This window comes from Carya illinoinensis, chromosome 2 (genome assembly GCF_018687715.1).
Source record: "Carya illinoinensis cultivar Pawnee chromosome 2, C.illinoinensisPawnee_v1, whole genome shotgun sequence".
NCBI classification, from domain to species: Eukaryota; Viridiplantae; Streptophyta; class Magnoliopsida; order Fagales; family Juglandaceae; genus Carya; species Carya illinoinensis.
The window spans coordinates 26,687,868-26,704,580 of NC_056753.1; the positions used below are offsets into that span (position 1 = coordinate 26,687,868).

A 16,713-nucleotide genomic window follows, 5' to 3' on the forward strand; every position below is an offset into this window, starting at 1 on the left:
TTAGCTGAAGCCAATTAAACATAATTTGGTTTTGCACGATTCATTTTCTTTGAAATCAGCATATGATGGATGATATGGCACTATCAGAACAAAGAAAATGGTTGGCTAAAATTACTTGAAAAAAGGAATGCCTATGCCAACAGGGGACGTAGTAGAAGTTGTGCAGTGAACGCAATTGGGGCACTATTTCTATAGTTTTTACGTCATCCCAAAATTTGAATGCTCAACGTGAACATTAATACAGGATCCAACAATCAGTATGGGACAAAACATGAAACAAATAAACGGTATCTAGTTCTTGAATCTGACGCTCCGACTGGTTCCTATATTAATTCCAGTGGCTTCCCCACCATATGGACCACTAGGTTTCCTAATCTCCTGCACCTGCCCTTTCCGACGATTTACTTTTTTCTTGTGTTGTTCCTGCACATTTTGAGAGAGAGAGGGAGAGAGGAGCCATTAGTACGTTAGAGGATGACATGATTTGCTATATCTGAAAATTTGAATTTATAGTGTAATAGTACCTTGTACTTCTTCCTTGGATTTTTGATTTGCTTCTTTCGCTGACGAGTCAACCCCCGGTTCTTCTCCATCTGTGGCAAATTTGGCAAGAAATATGACAAGAGACCAAGACAGTAATTCAATGTAACAACCCAATAAAAGCACTAATCATGTCTCTGCTTATACTCCAAAAAAATCAGTTAAGATTATAATTGATGTTCTTAGAATCATTGATAAACCTGAAGAACTTCTCTTTCCCCAAATAAATTGGGATCTCTCATTCACCAAACTCACTCGTCACCCTCTCATACAAGTGAATTAACTCAATCTAGGATATTAATCCCAAACTCACTCGTCAACCTCTCATGCAAGTGAATTAACTCAATCTAGGATATTAATCCCACACTGAAATCTCTAATGTCCTCATCAGACCACTCTGTTGTAGCCTCTCAACCCCCATGGCTTAAGACCCACACTTGACTACAAATTCTCTTTGATACTATTTTTAACGACCCAATGAAAGCACTAACCACATTTGTACTCGTACTCCACAGTGATTGGTCAAGATTAAAGTCGGAGTTTCTTAGAATAATTTATAATCCCAAAGAGTTCTATTTCCTAGACAATGTGGCATCCCATCACCACCCCATCATACAATCAAACTAACTCAATATGGGGGTCTTATAGTCAAGATTAAACATGATGGAAAATAGGGATGTGCTCACCTGATAAGTGATCTGGCGTTTTCCATCTATGGTTTCAGGCAGAGATGGGACTGCTAAGGTCCTGCACAAGCAAGCATGTTTTGAGAACACAATCAGAACCAGGGGAAAATCGATGTGTATCAAAAGCCATTTAACAGTTCAATTGAAACCATAAAAATTGCAAGAGACCTACTAACAGTGATAATAATTATAATGAAACACATGCACATAAACAGACAGAAAGAGACATATCGATCTCTAGCACTCAAGATATACCTATGAGGTAAAATGTAGCTATAAGACACGGATGAGTTATCATCCCTGTTCTTAAATGTACTAAGGAACACAAGTCTCTGGCAGATGAGATAAGAAACCAAGCAACCTGACTATAATTAGTTGGGAGGCGATTAAAAGGTACCAGCTAATCACAGTGCAGAAACACACCTTGAATACATCTCAGCTTTAGTAGCAAGTTTTGCAGCTCTTAGTTGTTTGACTTGTTTATAATACTCATCTTCTGAGTCTCCTGCATCATCATCCTCCGTGTTAGCATCTCCATCCTCCAAGTCAGCATCCCCATCCTCCATGTCAGCATCCTCATCAGCATCAATGTTGCCAACTTCATCTCCAAACCCATCCTGAGATTTGATTCCAGCTCCAGCCAACACTCGAAGCTCATGCTTCCTCCGCCTTTCTCCAATATCATCCCTCATAGGTAAATCATCATCACCAGAAACCACCTTCCAGCAAAGGAAAACCAGAAAAAATTACATGCAAATATTATTTAACTAGATACATACTTCGAAACTTCTTGACACAATCAACTAGCTGTCTGGGTTTCCCACGTCTTGCCCACCACCTTTTCATCTTTTAGCAGTAGTGGGAGAAAGAGGAAGAATTTCAAATTCACAGAGCGCAATAAAAGGTTCACCTGAAATTACAACCTAAAATTCCATAGATCCAGAATCCCTAGGTTGCAATTAGAGGTAAATACATTAAATCCTAGACCAGAACTGTCCAGATATAATCACCTTACAAGAAAAACCTAAAACACTAACTCCGATGGTCAAATAGTCTTTCATTTGTTTTTTTTTTCAGAGCTAAATTCAATAGTTTGATAGTCAAAATACAATAAAGTTGGTATCCATTTCTAGCTGCTAACTTGTAACTAGGTGTTTTTTTGTATACTTCTGTGTACTTGGGTTACGCTTATTTACTTGATTCAATAAAACTTAATTTTACTTGTAAAAAAAGTTGTAGGTTGCAGGAGGCAGGAACCACAGTGGCCTGTTGAAACCATTCAAGGAAGGAGGATCAGTGGTTTAACAGCAAGTCAAAAATTCATGTTACAAACATAAGACAAGGCAGCATTTTCAAGATTTCAAGTTCAGTCCTGCTAAAAAAAGGCCAAATAAAGTTTTCAATGTTGAAAACAGTAGTTCTCATTCTACTGAGAAATTTAAAGATGTTAAGAATAGTAAATAATTGAAGCATAATACCTATAAGAAATAATTAAAGCATAATACTACAAATTAATTAGTTTGTCAGATCAAAACATAAATCCTTAAGGAGCAGGCACATCGGCTTTCGACGTGCCAGGCAGTCTCCAGTTTGAACCCATACAATGTTGGACAGAACACCTGCAACTCATCATCATGCTCCAATCTTGGACGATAACCAACTTGGTCTGTGAACTTGACATCAACATGTATGACCAAAAAATGCTTCACCGCGAAGATCCACAGTAATAATTTTGACTTTGACTTTCTTTCATGTGGGCAGTTAATTAAGTATGAAGTTAAGGTCTCCATAAACTCTATAAAAGGCCAACTGAGAGGAAGTCAACGAGTTTTGTACCTTGGGCTTATTCGGTTTAGCAGCAACAATTTGGGAAAGTCTGCTTGAGCTCAATGAGCTTGCAGGATCATTACTGAATCTTGTGGCCCCCACATCTAGAGCATCATCATCAAAATCATTATATGTCACGAGCTGTCTGTTCCATACCAGCTTCATTGAATTAGTCCTCACAATGTGAGAAAGAAGCAAATCGTAAAGCCTAGGAGAAAAACTGTACCCATTAACCGGTTTCAGATGTTTCTGGGCTTTATTAGGTTTAGGAACTATGGAGCTAAGAAAACCCTTCTGCTTCAATCTTTCTTCAAGGGCAGCTCTTACTTTTAACATTTCCATGCTCTGACCACCAACTTGGTCACTCTGCATATTTCAACCATCTTTTTTCATGAGCAAAATTGTAGCAACAAATGTCTTAAAAACAAAAGGAAAAAAGTAAGAACATGGCCCCTGTAGGACAGAGTAAAAGAATTATGTAAGCCAACCCCAGTTAATTTGGATTAAGGTTTAGTTGATGAGAGTTCTAATTAAAAACAAAAAAAAAACAAAAACAAAAAACCAACTGATTATGAGAAAGAAAATAAAGGTGGGAACATCAAAACTGAAATAATTTCACCTGACGCTTGCGCTTTCCTGCTTTGTTCTCCTTATCCTTCCAATAGACCACATTTTCAGACTTGTTTGTGTCATGCAGCTGCAGTAGTAAAAGAAAGCCATACGTAAACATGAAAGATAATCACTTGAAAAACAAGCACACATTATTGAGACAAAGTCAAAGTAGTAATTACCATTGTTGCTTCTTGGGTTTCAACAGAAGGATGGGGATCCTGATCAGTAGAATTCTCCTCACCCAACTTTACTACCACATCAACCCCTTGATTATTACTGAGGAATTTCTCAAGTTCGGATGGAAGATTCCCATCAAGTTGTTTTGTCTGTTTAGTGGAGCAAATATTAACAAGTTGCAAGCTCTGAGTGAAACTAATTTCACCTTCGAAACCAGAAGCAAGTGGTGGACCACAATAAATTTTTTTTGAACAGAACCACAACAAATTTATAGCTGTTATAGTATTTGTGCACAAAGTGAGAGGAAACAATCTGTATGAAAAGAATTAGTTATATAACCAAATTTTAAAAAATATAGAATTTTGGGAAAACACCGATTTTTTTCTCTTTATTTACTGAGCTGATTTTTTTCACTGTTGTTAACCATCATAACAATAAACTTAGGTCCTACCTGAATTTTCTCTGGCATTTTATTACCAAAAGAAGATAGTACAAGCAAGACCAGAAATTGAAGTACTTGGCTTTAACAGTCATCTTGTGATGCAAACATGTGGACAACTTTTGTTTTGCAAATCAAATAAGATTTCATAAAATTCAATAGAATAGGCAAACTTTAAGACAAGTTACAGGTAACCATTCAATAATAGTACCTATCTGGAAAAACAAATACAAGTCTTAAGCTAGCAGAAATATAGATATATTAACCTTTCAGGTGCCTACCCAGCATTGAAATAAGAGAAGTGCTAAGCCACAAAGAAATTACACAAAAGTAAACTCATAAACTTACTTTTATTATAAGGTAGATCTAACAAATCACATCAAGCCATGTCAGTTTGTGAGTTTACTTTTGTATAATCCATTTGTGGCTAAAGTATCTCTTGAAATAAATCCTAATATTTCTTTTCCATTGGTACCAATGATCCCACCTCCATCTCATTATTTAAGGAAAAAGTGTGATTTGATCTAAAGCTGATCAGCTGTAATAAATATTACCAAAATTTTCAAACAGAAATGAATTAATTTTCGATGCTGCTTTAAATCCGGATCGTTGAAGCAGCACTCTTGGCATGGAACTTATCCAGACAATGAAAATCACAGAGATAAATAGCCACGGTGTATCTATTTAACCAATTTTAAACATTATCAAGGAGAAGAAGTAACCTTCTTTTCGAAGAAGGGGCACAAATGCTTGCCACATATACATTCATATGATATCAACAACGGTCAAAAGTGAAAAGATAAGGCACAGTACAAGCACAAACCACAGTTTCAACATTCATGAAAATTAAATTATTATTTTGGAGCAAAAAACCTAATGCTTATAGAAGATAATTTAGTCTTGTAAAGAGAACGGAAGACCTTATCCAATAAGCTCTTGATCTCTACGAGGCGAGCTAGCACAGGATGATCACGAATGGGCTGCCCTTCAGACTTGAGAAGAAGAAAGAACGTTATAGCTTGGCAATAGGAGAGCAAAAGAAGCTGCTTCACCTCCAAATAGCGGATTCCCCCTTCCATCAGGGTTTCCCCCTTTTTAACCTTCACATAAGTGGAAGTAAATAAACTAATCAAACATCTTAAAACACACTTTGGGTAAGGAGTACGGATGGGAATGGAGCCACTGCCCTGAGGGGGGAGGATCCGATCATGAGGACTCCAGCACAAAGCAGGAGATAAAAAAAACAAAATAGAAATGACATAAATCAACGTATTAGATGATTTAAGACAAACTTACAAGTTAGATCTACAAGCATGTTAATATCCAAACTTAAGAAAAACAGGCTTGTTTTGTTGAGTATTTGGAAAACACAAACAGGATGTTTTCAAAAGTTTTTTTTTTTTTTTGTTTACTAAACTAGAAAAAGAAAAAGATTTCACGCATCACTTTGATATTCTCTAAAACCAGCTACTTTCAAGAAGAATTCTCTGAAAATACATTTCTTATTTATCTTTTTTTGTTGGGAATACACGGTTTTAAAATGAGAACCAGAGAGGTCCTTAAGAGCATCTTTAAAAGGAGAAAAGAATGCATCACATATACTAATATCTCGTTTCAAACTACCAAGAGGAACCTATTATTGACACCTGGCAGATGCCACAGATAAATAAAATAAAATAAAAACAATATAAGGCCCTCTAAAAGCATAGATTCTGAATTAGGAGATAAATCAACCCCCTTCCTGGCACATTCCACGTAAGTTGTCCTCATTGGAGCACTGCAAATTAATCCTCTTATAAGAAAATGGAACAAGACGAACGGATAATACCTTACTCAGAAGTGGATTCACTTTACTTTCAAGCTGTTCAAGTGCATCATTGAGCTCTGACAGCAAACCAACTAATTCTGGCGCAGAACTGTGGGATAAAAATATTATCACGTAAAAGCATAGGATATTGAACTGCAGTAGTTGGTAAAAGCAGAGATATTTTCAATGAGAAGCACACATTAAGGCCCCCTCCCACCCACAAAAAAAAAAAAAAAACCCTAAAAGTAATTTATGAGCAATTGTAAGCAGCATAACCAGTGTAAGAACTAGATAATATAAAAACTTTGACCGTGAATGAATGTACACGAGCTCAAAGCTTTCTTTCCCGATACACCCTTTCTTTGGACAACTTCTATAGACTTTCATGGGCTTAACTTTCATTATTTTCTTATATATTTTTTCCCATTCTAGATGGATCTATCATCTCTCTTGTATACATCTTGTATAATAGGGTTGTGCCTTTTCTGCTTTTTCATAAAATTTTTACTTTAAAAAATATATAAAAGTCTACAAATGCCAAAGATAAGTATGTAATTCTTTTAAAGACAACAAACTTAATGCCTTTGTTGTATTAAGAAAAACAACAAATGATAAGCACCTCCTGTTTTTTATTGGAAAAGCTGAACCACGCTAAAAGGGGCTCTACTAATTTATTGTTTTTATGAATAAATCTACAACCAATTTACATTACATCTTATAGCATAGGTATAAAATATATAGCTTAGCAATATAAAAATCACCAAACTCATATTTGTAATAACCATAAAAAAGAAAATCAAACTACCTATATAAAACATCCATTTGTTCCTCCCTTGATAGAGCATTTAAATCTTTCTTAACCTCATAAGCCATGCCCATGTCATCTATGGTTTCTTTTCTCACTGGAGGTTCTTTTCTGTTTTTTCCTTTGGCTGATATTTCCTGTGCAAGCAGAGAAATCAGGTCACGTCATTCAAAATAATTGGTTTTTTAGATGTCCCCGTTCTACTTATCAGGAAAAGTTATTAACTATAGCGGCACAAACGGAATAATCCAAGTTAAAAAAAATGCCTAGGGAAAAACAGAACACAAGACTAACACCAAAGGTTTAACAAACTTTTCGTTATCATTTTTTTTTTAATTATCAAGGAGAGAATTGAAATCCCACCTCTAGAGTTAATTCCCTATCACTTTCATCTTCATTAACATCTTCAAGGCCAAAGTCTTCCATTGATAAAGATTTTGCTTTCTGCCTCTGCAATTTCAAAGCCTCTTCCTCCTCTATTGCAAGGTCCTCATCATCACTCGATTGTCTCTTCATCAAAAAGTTGGAAATTAGAACTTGCCATCACTTATGAATTCACTTATGTTCATCTGAATGCAATAAGAAGAAATTTGTTGGCAATTGGTTGCCATTAAGGTAGTAATTTATTTGTACTAGAAATAAATATATATATAAGACAATTACACTTTGCACCTTTGACCTACCACCAAGTTTTCAATTTGCACCATTAATTACCATAATGGGCAATTAGCACCAAATCTAAAAACTTTTGGCAATTTACATCCTCAGTTAAGATACGACCATTAAGATTGTGCCACATGTCCTATTTTTCATCGATCATAACGGTACAATCTTAAATGAGTGCAAATGGCCAGAATTTGGTAATTTAGGGTGCCGACTGACAATTTTGATACTTTATAGTGCAAACTGAAAAAGTGGAGGTAGTTTAGGGTTGAATAATGTAGTTTTTCCTATAAATTAAGCATATATGGATAGAAAGTGAGAGGGAAGGAGGGAGATAGGACAATCAATTTCAAATCATCACCTCAAAATCACGATTATCAGCAGAATAATATTGATTCATTTTTCCACCCCATATGGCTTCTTGTTCATCCTCATCCTCATCTTCATGCATGTCATCCTCAACACCACCAAACTTTTCCCGTAAAAATTTCTGTTGCCTAGCAACTACAGAGAGTATTCATAATTAATAAAAGTTGTAATCCTATCAATGTAACAGCCAAATAGGTATACTACATACCCCTAGATGATTTAGTATCCCCTAACCAATCACCCCATCCCCCCCTTCTGAAAAAAATAAAAAAAATTCTCTTTGGAGTAAATGCTCTTATTTCACCCAAGAAAGATATCAAACAATGAAGCTATAAATGTAATCTTTAATGTATCAGATAAACTGATCTCCATATATATATTTTTAATCTAAGTATGACATAAGCTGATAATTATATATGAGATTATGAAGATATCGAAATCTCATACCACGTAGCTCATCCCACATAAACCCATCTACAAAAAAGACAACACCCTAGCACACAAGGAATATATAGATGATAACTTGTTTTAAAAATTTAGCACATAATCTATTTTTATAAGTGAACATTTAGCACATAATCTAATCATATTAGTGAAATAATTCAACATTATTTTTGGAAAAATAATGGGAATTTTTTGTACAATTTTTGTATTATTAGTATTAAAAATCACATTTTACAACCAGCCAACCAATCACTTGTTGTGCAAGCATGTTGACCCATGTCAAACCAAACAAGAAGAATATATTTCCATTGATTTATTAAACGAAATCATCCCAGTACAAGCTTCTCTCCGTTTATAAATGCACTTTTTCAAGTGTTTTTAGCAAAAAAAGATCCAGACAAACATCTTCAGCTATACTTTCAAAATAGAAACCACTTAAAATTATCAAATGCAACTACAAAATGCAAGGAATCGCAAACCATCTTCCTTACTTTTTGCAGCAAAGCCAGTTTCTTGGGTATCGTCACTGATATCGCTGTCGTCGTCGTCGTCGTCCTCATCACCATTGACACCCTACAAGCAATATTAACATTAACTGATGACCTGAAAAGAAAACATACAAATGGAAATGCCACAGCCTGTTTAATGCTTATGCTCGCTCAAACAAAATCTAAAAATAAGAGCAATGCCTTAACGTGTTCAATGTTTCAGTGTTATGTATAATACAATAAGAAAACAAAAACAAAAGCAACCTATATTTTAACTCATGCATGATAAAGCACTCAAAAGTTTTCCTACAACTCAAGTGAAACCTATAGCACTCTCAATAGAATAATAGACATAATATCTTCAAACTTTCAAAGCACCTATTACAACTTGATAGAAAAGGGAAAACACAAACCTTGAGATCAAAGACAGGTAGCTCTTCTTCTTCATCTGACTCCCCAACACCAGCATTTACATCAAGCGGAACAACATCCCTCTGCTTGTGAACTGCAAACGCACGGGATTTCTTTTAGCAACATTATTTTCTCCTTGACTAACAATGGAACAGAAATAAAATAAGAGGACCCATTTCCATCCTCATTTCTTTATTTGATAGGTAAAAATTTTATTAAACCACATAATTAGGCATAGCCCAAGTACACAAGAAGTATACAAGAGAAAAACGCCTAATTACAAACTAAAGCTGAAAAATAGCACAAGTCATTTAGACTCCATCCATTAAAATAATTTTTTTTTATAGGTTCCATCCATTACAATAAACGAAGCCCAAAACAACAAAGTATGATAAAAGAAGTCTACTTGCACGAATAATCGCAAAAAGCTTACAGGTGTCGATTTCGTCGTCCATGTCAGACAATGCAACGTCATCGTCGCGGGCAGTTCTCTTAGGGTTTCTGTAGTCTTTCTTCTGTCCCTTCCCTCTCTTACCCATTGCCTTCCACCTTATAAGGATTTCGAAAACGCCTGCAGAATAGATTTAACTTACACAGATTATGAAATAAAATAAAATAAATAACAATAACAAAATTTCGCATTGGACTCTGTTTGCCTCCATTGAAAACACTTTCTGGGAACAAATATCAATTAAAAAAAAGGGAGAGTTGCGTTTTCTATAAAATCCCAATCATAAAAAGAGTGCATATTACAATGAAAAACAAGTAAAAAATTTGAGTTACCTTTCAGTGAGAATTTGAAATCTCTCGGGTAGTCTCAACGCTCGACACTGTTATCAGAAAATGTCCCCAAAACCCTGGTCCTTGAGTGGTACGTTACTTGCAAGTAGGGTTTATGAATGATGATATCATCGCCATGATTGGGGTTGGAGGTTGAACTGGGCGAGTATAGGCCCATTACCATCATGGGCCCTAGGTCTAATATGGCCGAATGCCCAGCCCAAGTTCCATTATTTGATCATGGTATTTTTTTCCCAACAAAACTAAAAAGTAAAAACTGGAAGGAAATGTTTATATTTGTGAGGACAGACTCAGGATATTCAATTAATAAATAAAAATGTGATGTTTTAGTATTTTTAATTTTAAAAATTTTATGTATAGTCATTTATATAGATTTTTTTATTTATTTTATTAATGTGATTGGTTACATAATTTTTTTAATATAAAATAATTATTTTGACCAATCACATCAATAAAATGTATAAAAAATACGTAAAAGTAGTTGATGAAGAAAAGTCTTTGTATAGTTTTTAGATATATATTTTTTAAAAATTAAATAAAATAATTTATTTATTAACAAATAAACAAAAGTTATTTTTATTTTATTTTTTTTAATTTGGATAAAATGTTAATTTTTTATTTTTATTTTTGAAGGATTATGCGAAATTAAGCTAGGTTTGGTTTTATAAATTTTTTTAATTATCTCATCATATCTAATCTCATATCAACATTTAAATATCATTTAACTACAAATATTTTTTAATTTTTAATTTTTAATTTTTAATTTTTAATTTTTAATTTTTATTTAATTATTATAACTTTTTCAGATTTATAAACAAAACAGAAAAAATTAATTTAATTTTTTTAAATTTTAAAATAAAAATTATATTCTAATCTTCTTTTAAATTTATAATTTTTATAAATTTTTTTTCTCACCTTTTAAAATCTTATAAAAATATTAACTTAAACTATTTAACACTGTTAACAAATTATTTTATTATTTTATTTATAATTTTTCTCATCTTATCTTACCTATTATAAACGACACCTTAGACATGTTAAGATCATCGAAAGGAAAATTTCTATAATAATATACAAGCAACACATTTTCATAAAACATTTTAAAATAATAAAAATATTCTTGAAAAATATCGTGGGTAAATCATTTCCCTTCGCGTCATTTGAATGTGGGAGGGTGTTCTCAGTTCCAAGAGCCAATACCAGAGGGAGGAAGAAGAAGGAAAGAATGGATATAGCTGTTAATACCCTCTTTTTGGCTTTGAGTCCAAAGGTTATCCCCCCTAATTTTCTTTCCCTTTCCTTTAAGCTTTTAAAGATTCCAATAAAATGATAGATTTTTCTTTTGCGAAATGAAATTTTGTGTAGATGATAGTAAATCACAAGAAGCTCGTGGGTGGCTATGCTCCAAAACTTACTTGCAGAAGCTCTGATTTTTCACGTCATTTCAGATTCGATTCTCGAGAATTTCGAGCAGGGTATCCGTGCACTCTGAATACTCAAAGGTTTAACTATCCTAGTTTGTGCTAATTTATGTACATATTTCTTAAACTTGTTTCTTTCCTAATTATATTTTTTTTTAAGTTAACAGAAATGCTCATGCATGACCAGTGAAATTCTAAGTTGAGCAGGATAGCCTGGATAGGACATGGGAATGGTCATTCTTTGAGTATTTTAACAAACAATGAGGATTTTTTCTTTCTTTTTGGCCATGTTTAAACAGCATATTGACTGTTAAAGTGCAATATGGGAAATCATTAGAAGGTTAATTGGACTGAGCCTGTGGTATGTTGGTGTTTGTTTTGACATGCAAGCTAAGCGACTCTTAGAATTTCCAGCATAATTTTGCTTTGGCTCTGGAGGAAATTGTGGAAAGCTTTCAATCTATTTAGGCTTAGATAACTTTGAACAAAGAAGTTGGTAGATTCCAATACAGAAGGCATCACTATAAGAATTGGGATTGAGGTCATTTATTGGGATTCATTAATATTTCTCATTTAAATGGCATCATTTTTAGTTCCTTCATAAAGTGGGACACCTTTTTTTTTTCCCAAAAATGAGTTCATATAATGTGCAAGACTTTCAGCATTATTTTTAGAAGTGCAAGACTTTCGGGATGTTTGTGTTTAGTTCATTGTTTTGCTTCATGTTTCCCTTTTATTTTTCAGGATAAGTCATGAACATCTTCCTTCTGTTTGTGCCATATTATCAGGTGTGACTTCTTATCATTCTCTTTCAAGGAGCACCTCTGGTTACCATATCATGCTATTGCTTAATATTCTGCAAAATAATGATTTTAGTTACTTCTTAGGTGTGGAAGATGTTGGACTTTCTTCTAGGTACCATATACTGTTTAATATTCTCCCAAATAATGCTTTGAGTTACTTTCTTAGATGTGGAAAATGTTGGAGTTTCTTCTCAATTGGATGATTTCTCTGTCACTAGATCGAGGGTCAGTGATGCCAGAGAACTAATGGTAATCCAGGACATCTAGGCCTTTATTATTATTAAAATGATCTGTATTGCAGATATGTTCATAATTAGTCTTTATTATTATGGATTTTGACTGCAATTTGTATTTGTAACTTTTTGTTGCCAGATAAGTGTTGATGTCTTTGGTGCCAGAACTAAAGCAATTTTTGAGTGTGTTTTTGACAAAATGGTCGCTGCAGCCCAGCCGATCCCTGGCTTTAGAAGAGTAAAAGGAGGTAGGAACATTCAAATCGGGTGAAATCTTATAATGGAAAGGCTCATTTATTTAAATTTCTCTCTTCTATGGCCCGTATGGGTCATCTACAAAGAGTCACCATGGCCGGTGAAGTGGCTTTCAACGAGTGTTTCAGTGGCCTCTTAAGGTTGGCCAGTATGGAGGAGAACCAAAGTGGTTTTGAGTGTAGGGACCTCAACATGCTCTAGCCATGCACTTTTTGCCACCACTCCTGTGCACATATGTGCCTGTAGTCTTTGACATTACAGTCTGCTAGGTAATTATGATGCCATAACATTGGTGGCTTCTATTTTTGGTATTGTCGCATTCGCCATCGCTTTTGTTGATCACATGTTCCTTTTGTGGCATGGTTTTATTCTTTGATATGAACGCATGAAACTTCGAGCTGTTACATAACAGATCTGTGAAAAATGAACTAAATGCTTGTTGTATATTATATATGATAAGGATTATAAGTCGAGTGGATATCCCCCTACATTATAGGAAGAAAAATAAGTTGATCAGGGGTGAGAATATATTAGACCGATATAGGGGACAACCCCACAAAGGGGAAAGAATTTCAAAGAGATGGCTTCACAGCATAGTGTGTCCATTTAGAACTTGTGGCAGCAGTGTCCTCCATTGCCATCTCTGTTTGATTATACTCTCCTTCCAAATGCTGGGCTCGTCTATTTCTGCAAGCTGAAATGCTTTGTTAAATTGACTGTAGTGTAGATTGTTAAAATGAGAACTAATGATTGGTCTACATCTCTTTTGTTCTACACAAGGAGCATATTTATGTAATTTCTTTTATTTTTTCATTTCCCCCCTTGAATGTTTATTTTGTCATGTCCTACTCTCAATGTCTAACTTATTATTTTTTCATGATTTCTCTCCTTGGCTATTTTGTCTCTGACCAACAATTTGAGGATCATCAGGAAAAACACCAAATGTAAGTATCTGTTTCCTTTAATTCTGCTGCTGCCCGCAGCCAACTTTGTTAAACTTACTGTCGATGGTAATTTAATTGAACAATTGTTTCCAAGTGGAAGCTAAGTGAATATGTCTTGCTGGGGCATTCTTGGCACACCGTCCACCCTAACCTTTACCAGCCACACTAGATGTATGCATCTTATAGATCAAACACCCATCCAAACTCTTATAGTTCAAACAACCATCCAAACCACCCAACAGAGATGCATTTATGTGCAGATACTTCCACAAACACAGACATCCATGCATTCAAGTGTATGTCTCTGTGTTTTTTGTGCGTGTGAGAGAGATACAACAGACACAAAAGCATTGTGGTTTCCTAATTTTGTTCTGTGGAGAGGGTTGCATTACTCTTTTTTTTAGCAGATACCAAGAGATATTCTGTTAGAAGTTCTTGGACCTTCTAAAGTTTACAAGCAAGTAATCATGGAAGTAATCAACTCTACCATTGCTGAATATGTAGAAAAGGTAATATGTATTGAATTATTTCTATTTACTACATATTTTTTGAAATACATATTAGAATAATTTGTCTTAGTTACTTTATCTAAATAATTGTTCTGGCCACTTTGATTTATTGTCATCGTATTAGTCATGCTCTAATATTAGTAGGCAAATTCTTTGAAGTGTATTCAAATGCTTGTACTGGATGTTATGAATTTTAAATTTTCAGTTTGTAGAAACTTAGTGATAATTTTTATTTATGATAAATATTAAACCTTAGAAATGTTTAGCCAAATTTGACCTTTCCAATATCATAGTTCCTGTGTTATTGTAGACAGTCAGCACTAGTGCATCTTATAGTGGTAATTGTATGAGAAATTAATGATCTATGAGGGGGGTAAATGTCACTTATCAACCGAAAAAAAAGAGCGGGTGGTCAATGTCACTGCTGATAGATAGCTATACTATAGATATGCAGTAAATGTTCACCATGTTTCCACTGTGCTCACTTATAATTGCCGTTGTTATGGTGGGAATAGATTTCTTCAGTGCTACAAAGAACCTGTTTAGTAGAGAAAAATGGGTATCTTCTTTCTAATATTCATGCATTTAATAGTTGGAGCAAAAGTATATGAGAATTTCTGAAAATTGGGGCATGTAATATTGATTTCCAGCATTTTTGTGTAAAAGTTTATGCATATAACTGTATAAAAAAAAAAAAATCTTGTGTTTCAGTGAAAAAGCAATTTTTGCAGAATAGAAATGCAATGCCTGTATATGAATGATCGACCAGTTTATTGGTATTCAAGTAACAATAGTTTTTGACAAGATAAGGTATTCTGAGTGAATGCCTAATATTTCTAACCTAAAGTGAATTTCTGATGACACACATCATCATGTCCCACTCTCTCTCATTTAAATTACTTGTGTCCAGAAAAGAAATCAAACATGTAATTATTGGTTTTACTAAATGAGTATTGCTACTATGTCGTTCCAATCTTCCTATTTTTGTGTTTTGAATATATATTTTTATTTTTTTAATAAGCCAAGTGGTGCCACGTCAATGAGACAATTTTACCCCATTTATATTTGTATTTTCAATTTTACGTGGTGTCACATCAATGGAGCAAAGTGAGTGGTATAATTGGGGCGGCATGGTAGCATTTCTCTTACTAAAAATATCCATCAAGTTTCAGGGTATTGTTGATATGTGATATATATTCTAGAGAACTCAATCCTCAAGAGAGTAGGTAATCATGTTCCTGGATGATCCACTGCTAAGAATGCAGTTCAGCATCAATGTAGGTCAAGTACATGCAAAATGGTTGGGATGATAGATGAACAATATTAGGGAAGCAGAAAAGAGAAGAGAAGTAGAGAAGAAATCCTATTTCACTATGTAAACATACAAATGTGGTGGAGCCTAAATTTAGTTCCTTGCTATTTCAAATCGTTGCAGGAAGGTTTAAAGGTCGGCAAAGACTTGAGAGTAGAGCAAAGCTTCGAAGATCTCGAAGTAACATTTGAGCCAGGTGAAAAATTCAGCTTTGATGCTGTCATTCAGCTTCAAGAAGCGAATTGAGTATCATGTGAACTTTGATTTCTCTCACAGATTGTGCATATAGATTCCTTACCTAACTCTTGCCGAGAGTATGTGCACCCCCGGATTAGTCTATATTTTGTTTTGGGACCCAATAAAAAAAATAAAAAATAAACAAGTAGACTCCTGTCCTTACATAAGTATTCACAGAGCATACTTCTACCAACTATATATTATTCGCTGTAATCAATCATGTAAACCTCGATTAAGAAAAAATGGAAAGGAAGGGAACGAATACATCAACTCAGTTAAAAGACTATTAACTCGAAGAAACTAAATTTGTTTTGAGACGACTTATATTTTCACTTGGACCCGCTAGTTAGGACACTGGCCTATTCTTAGATATTTTTAGGTATTTTTTTTTTTTTGGTCAACATCACTCAAAACACAACATTTTTTTAATTTTAAATATTCAATTTTTTGGGCTGATTATTATCAAATTATTATAATTTTTCTAAACTTAAAAAAAAAAAAAAAAAACACAATACAACTATTTCCAATTTCAAAACAAACATAATATTAAAAATTTATATTCAAACAATTTTTTAACATTATAATATTTATATCTAACTTTTTTCTCGTTTTCTAAAACTTAAAAAACGTCTTAACTAAAATGATTTCACTACTATTTATAATCCATTTAATTACTATTCTGAGATATTCTAAAGGTTCATTTAGACAGGTTCTGTTTGGATTCAGAAAGCATTTCATCTTATTTTATTTCATCATTACAATTTTTTTAAATCCTCACATAAAATATAATAAACAATTTAACTTTTTCAAGTCTCAATTCAATTTTTCAAATCTCAAAACAATAATAATATGAAAAAAAGAATATTTTAACAATATTTTATTCATCTTTCATCTTTCATATAAAACTATTTTATCTCATCTCATCGTAGA

General features: G+C 33.8%; 2 protein-coding genes across 5 annotated transcripts; one reads left to right on the forward strand and one right to left on the reverse strand.

Annotated features, from left to right (window-relative positions):
• Positions 1–166: 166 nt before the first annotated feature.
• LOC122300588 (something about silencing protein 10) lies at positions 167–10,201 on the reverse strand. Its single transcript, XM_043111358.1, has 17 exons — positions 10,052–10,201; positions 9,702–9,839; positions 9,271–9,362; positions 8,861–8,942; positions 7,918–8,060; positions 7,257–7,403; positions 6,894–7,030; positions 6,110–6,197; positions 5,202–5,381; positions 3,845–3,991; positions 3,673–3,750; positions 3,280–3,419; positions 3,063–3,198; positions 1,650–1,945; positions 1,227–1,287; positions 525–593; positions 167–423 (listed from the first exon to the last, which is right to left on the reverse strand). The coding sequence occupies exons 2-17, from the start codon at positions 9,805–9,807 to the stop codon at positions 292–294; spliced, it is 2,034 nt and encodes a 677-aa protein (XP_042967292.1). The 5' UTR covers positions 9,808–9,839; positions 10,052–10,201; the 3' UTR covers positions 167–291.
• Positions 10,202–11,173: 972 nt separating this feature from the next.
• On the forward strand, positions 11,174–15,950 carry LOC122300590 (trigger factor-like). 4 transcript variants are annotated; one of them, XM_043111361.1, is made up of 9 exons: positions 11,177–11,339; positions 11,435–11,571; positions 12,235–12,278; positions 12,460–12,542; positions 12,666–12,774; positions 13,712–13,725; positions 14,130–14,234; positions 15,670–15,815; positions 15,881–15,950. In XM_043111361.1, exons 1-8 carry the CDS (start codon positions 11,295–11,297, stop codon positions 15,790–15,792), a joined length of 660 nt encoding a protein of 219 aa, XP_042967295.1. In that variant the 5' UTR covers positions 11,177–11,294; the 3' UTR covers positions 15,793–15,815; positions 15,881–15,950. The 4 variants fall into 4 exon arrangements, with proteins under 4 accessions (XP_042967297.1, XP_042967295.1, XP_042967294.1 ...); XM_043111363.1 differs by having other exon boundaries at positions 11,174–11,339; positions 11,435–11,544; positions 15,670–15,950; XM_043111360.1 differs by having other exon boundaries at positions 15,670–15,950.
• The last annotated feature ends 763 nt before the right edge of the window (positions 15,951–16,713 follow it).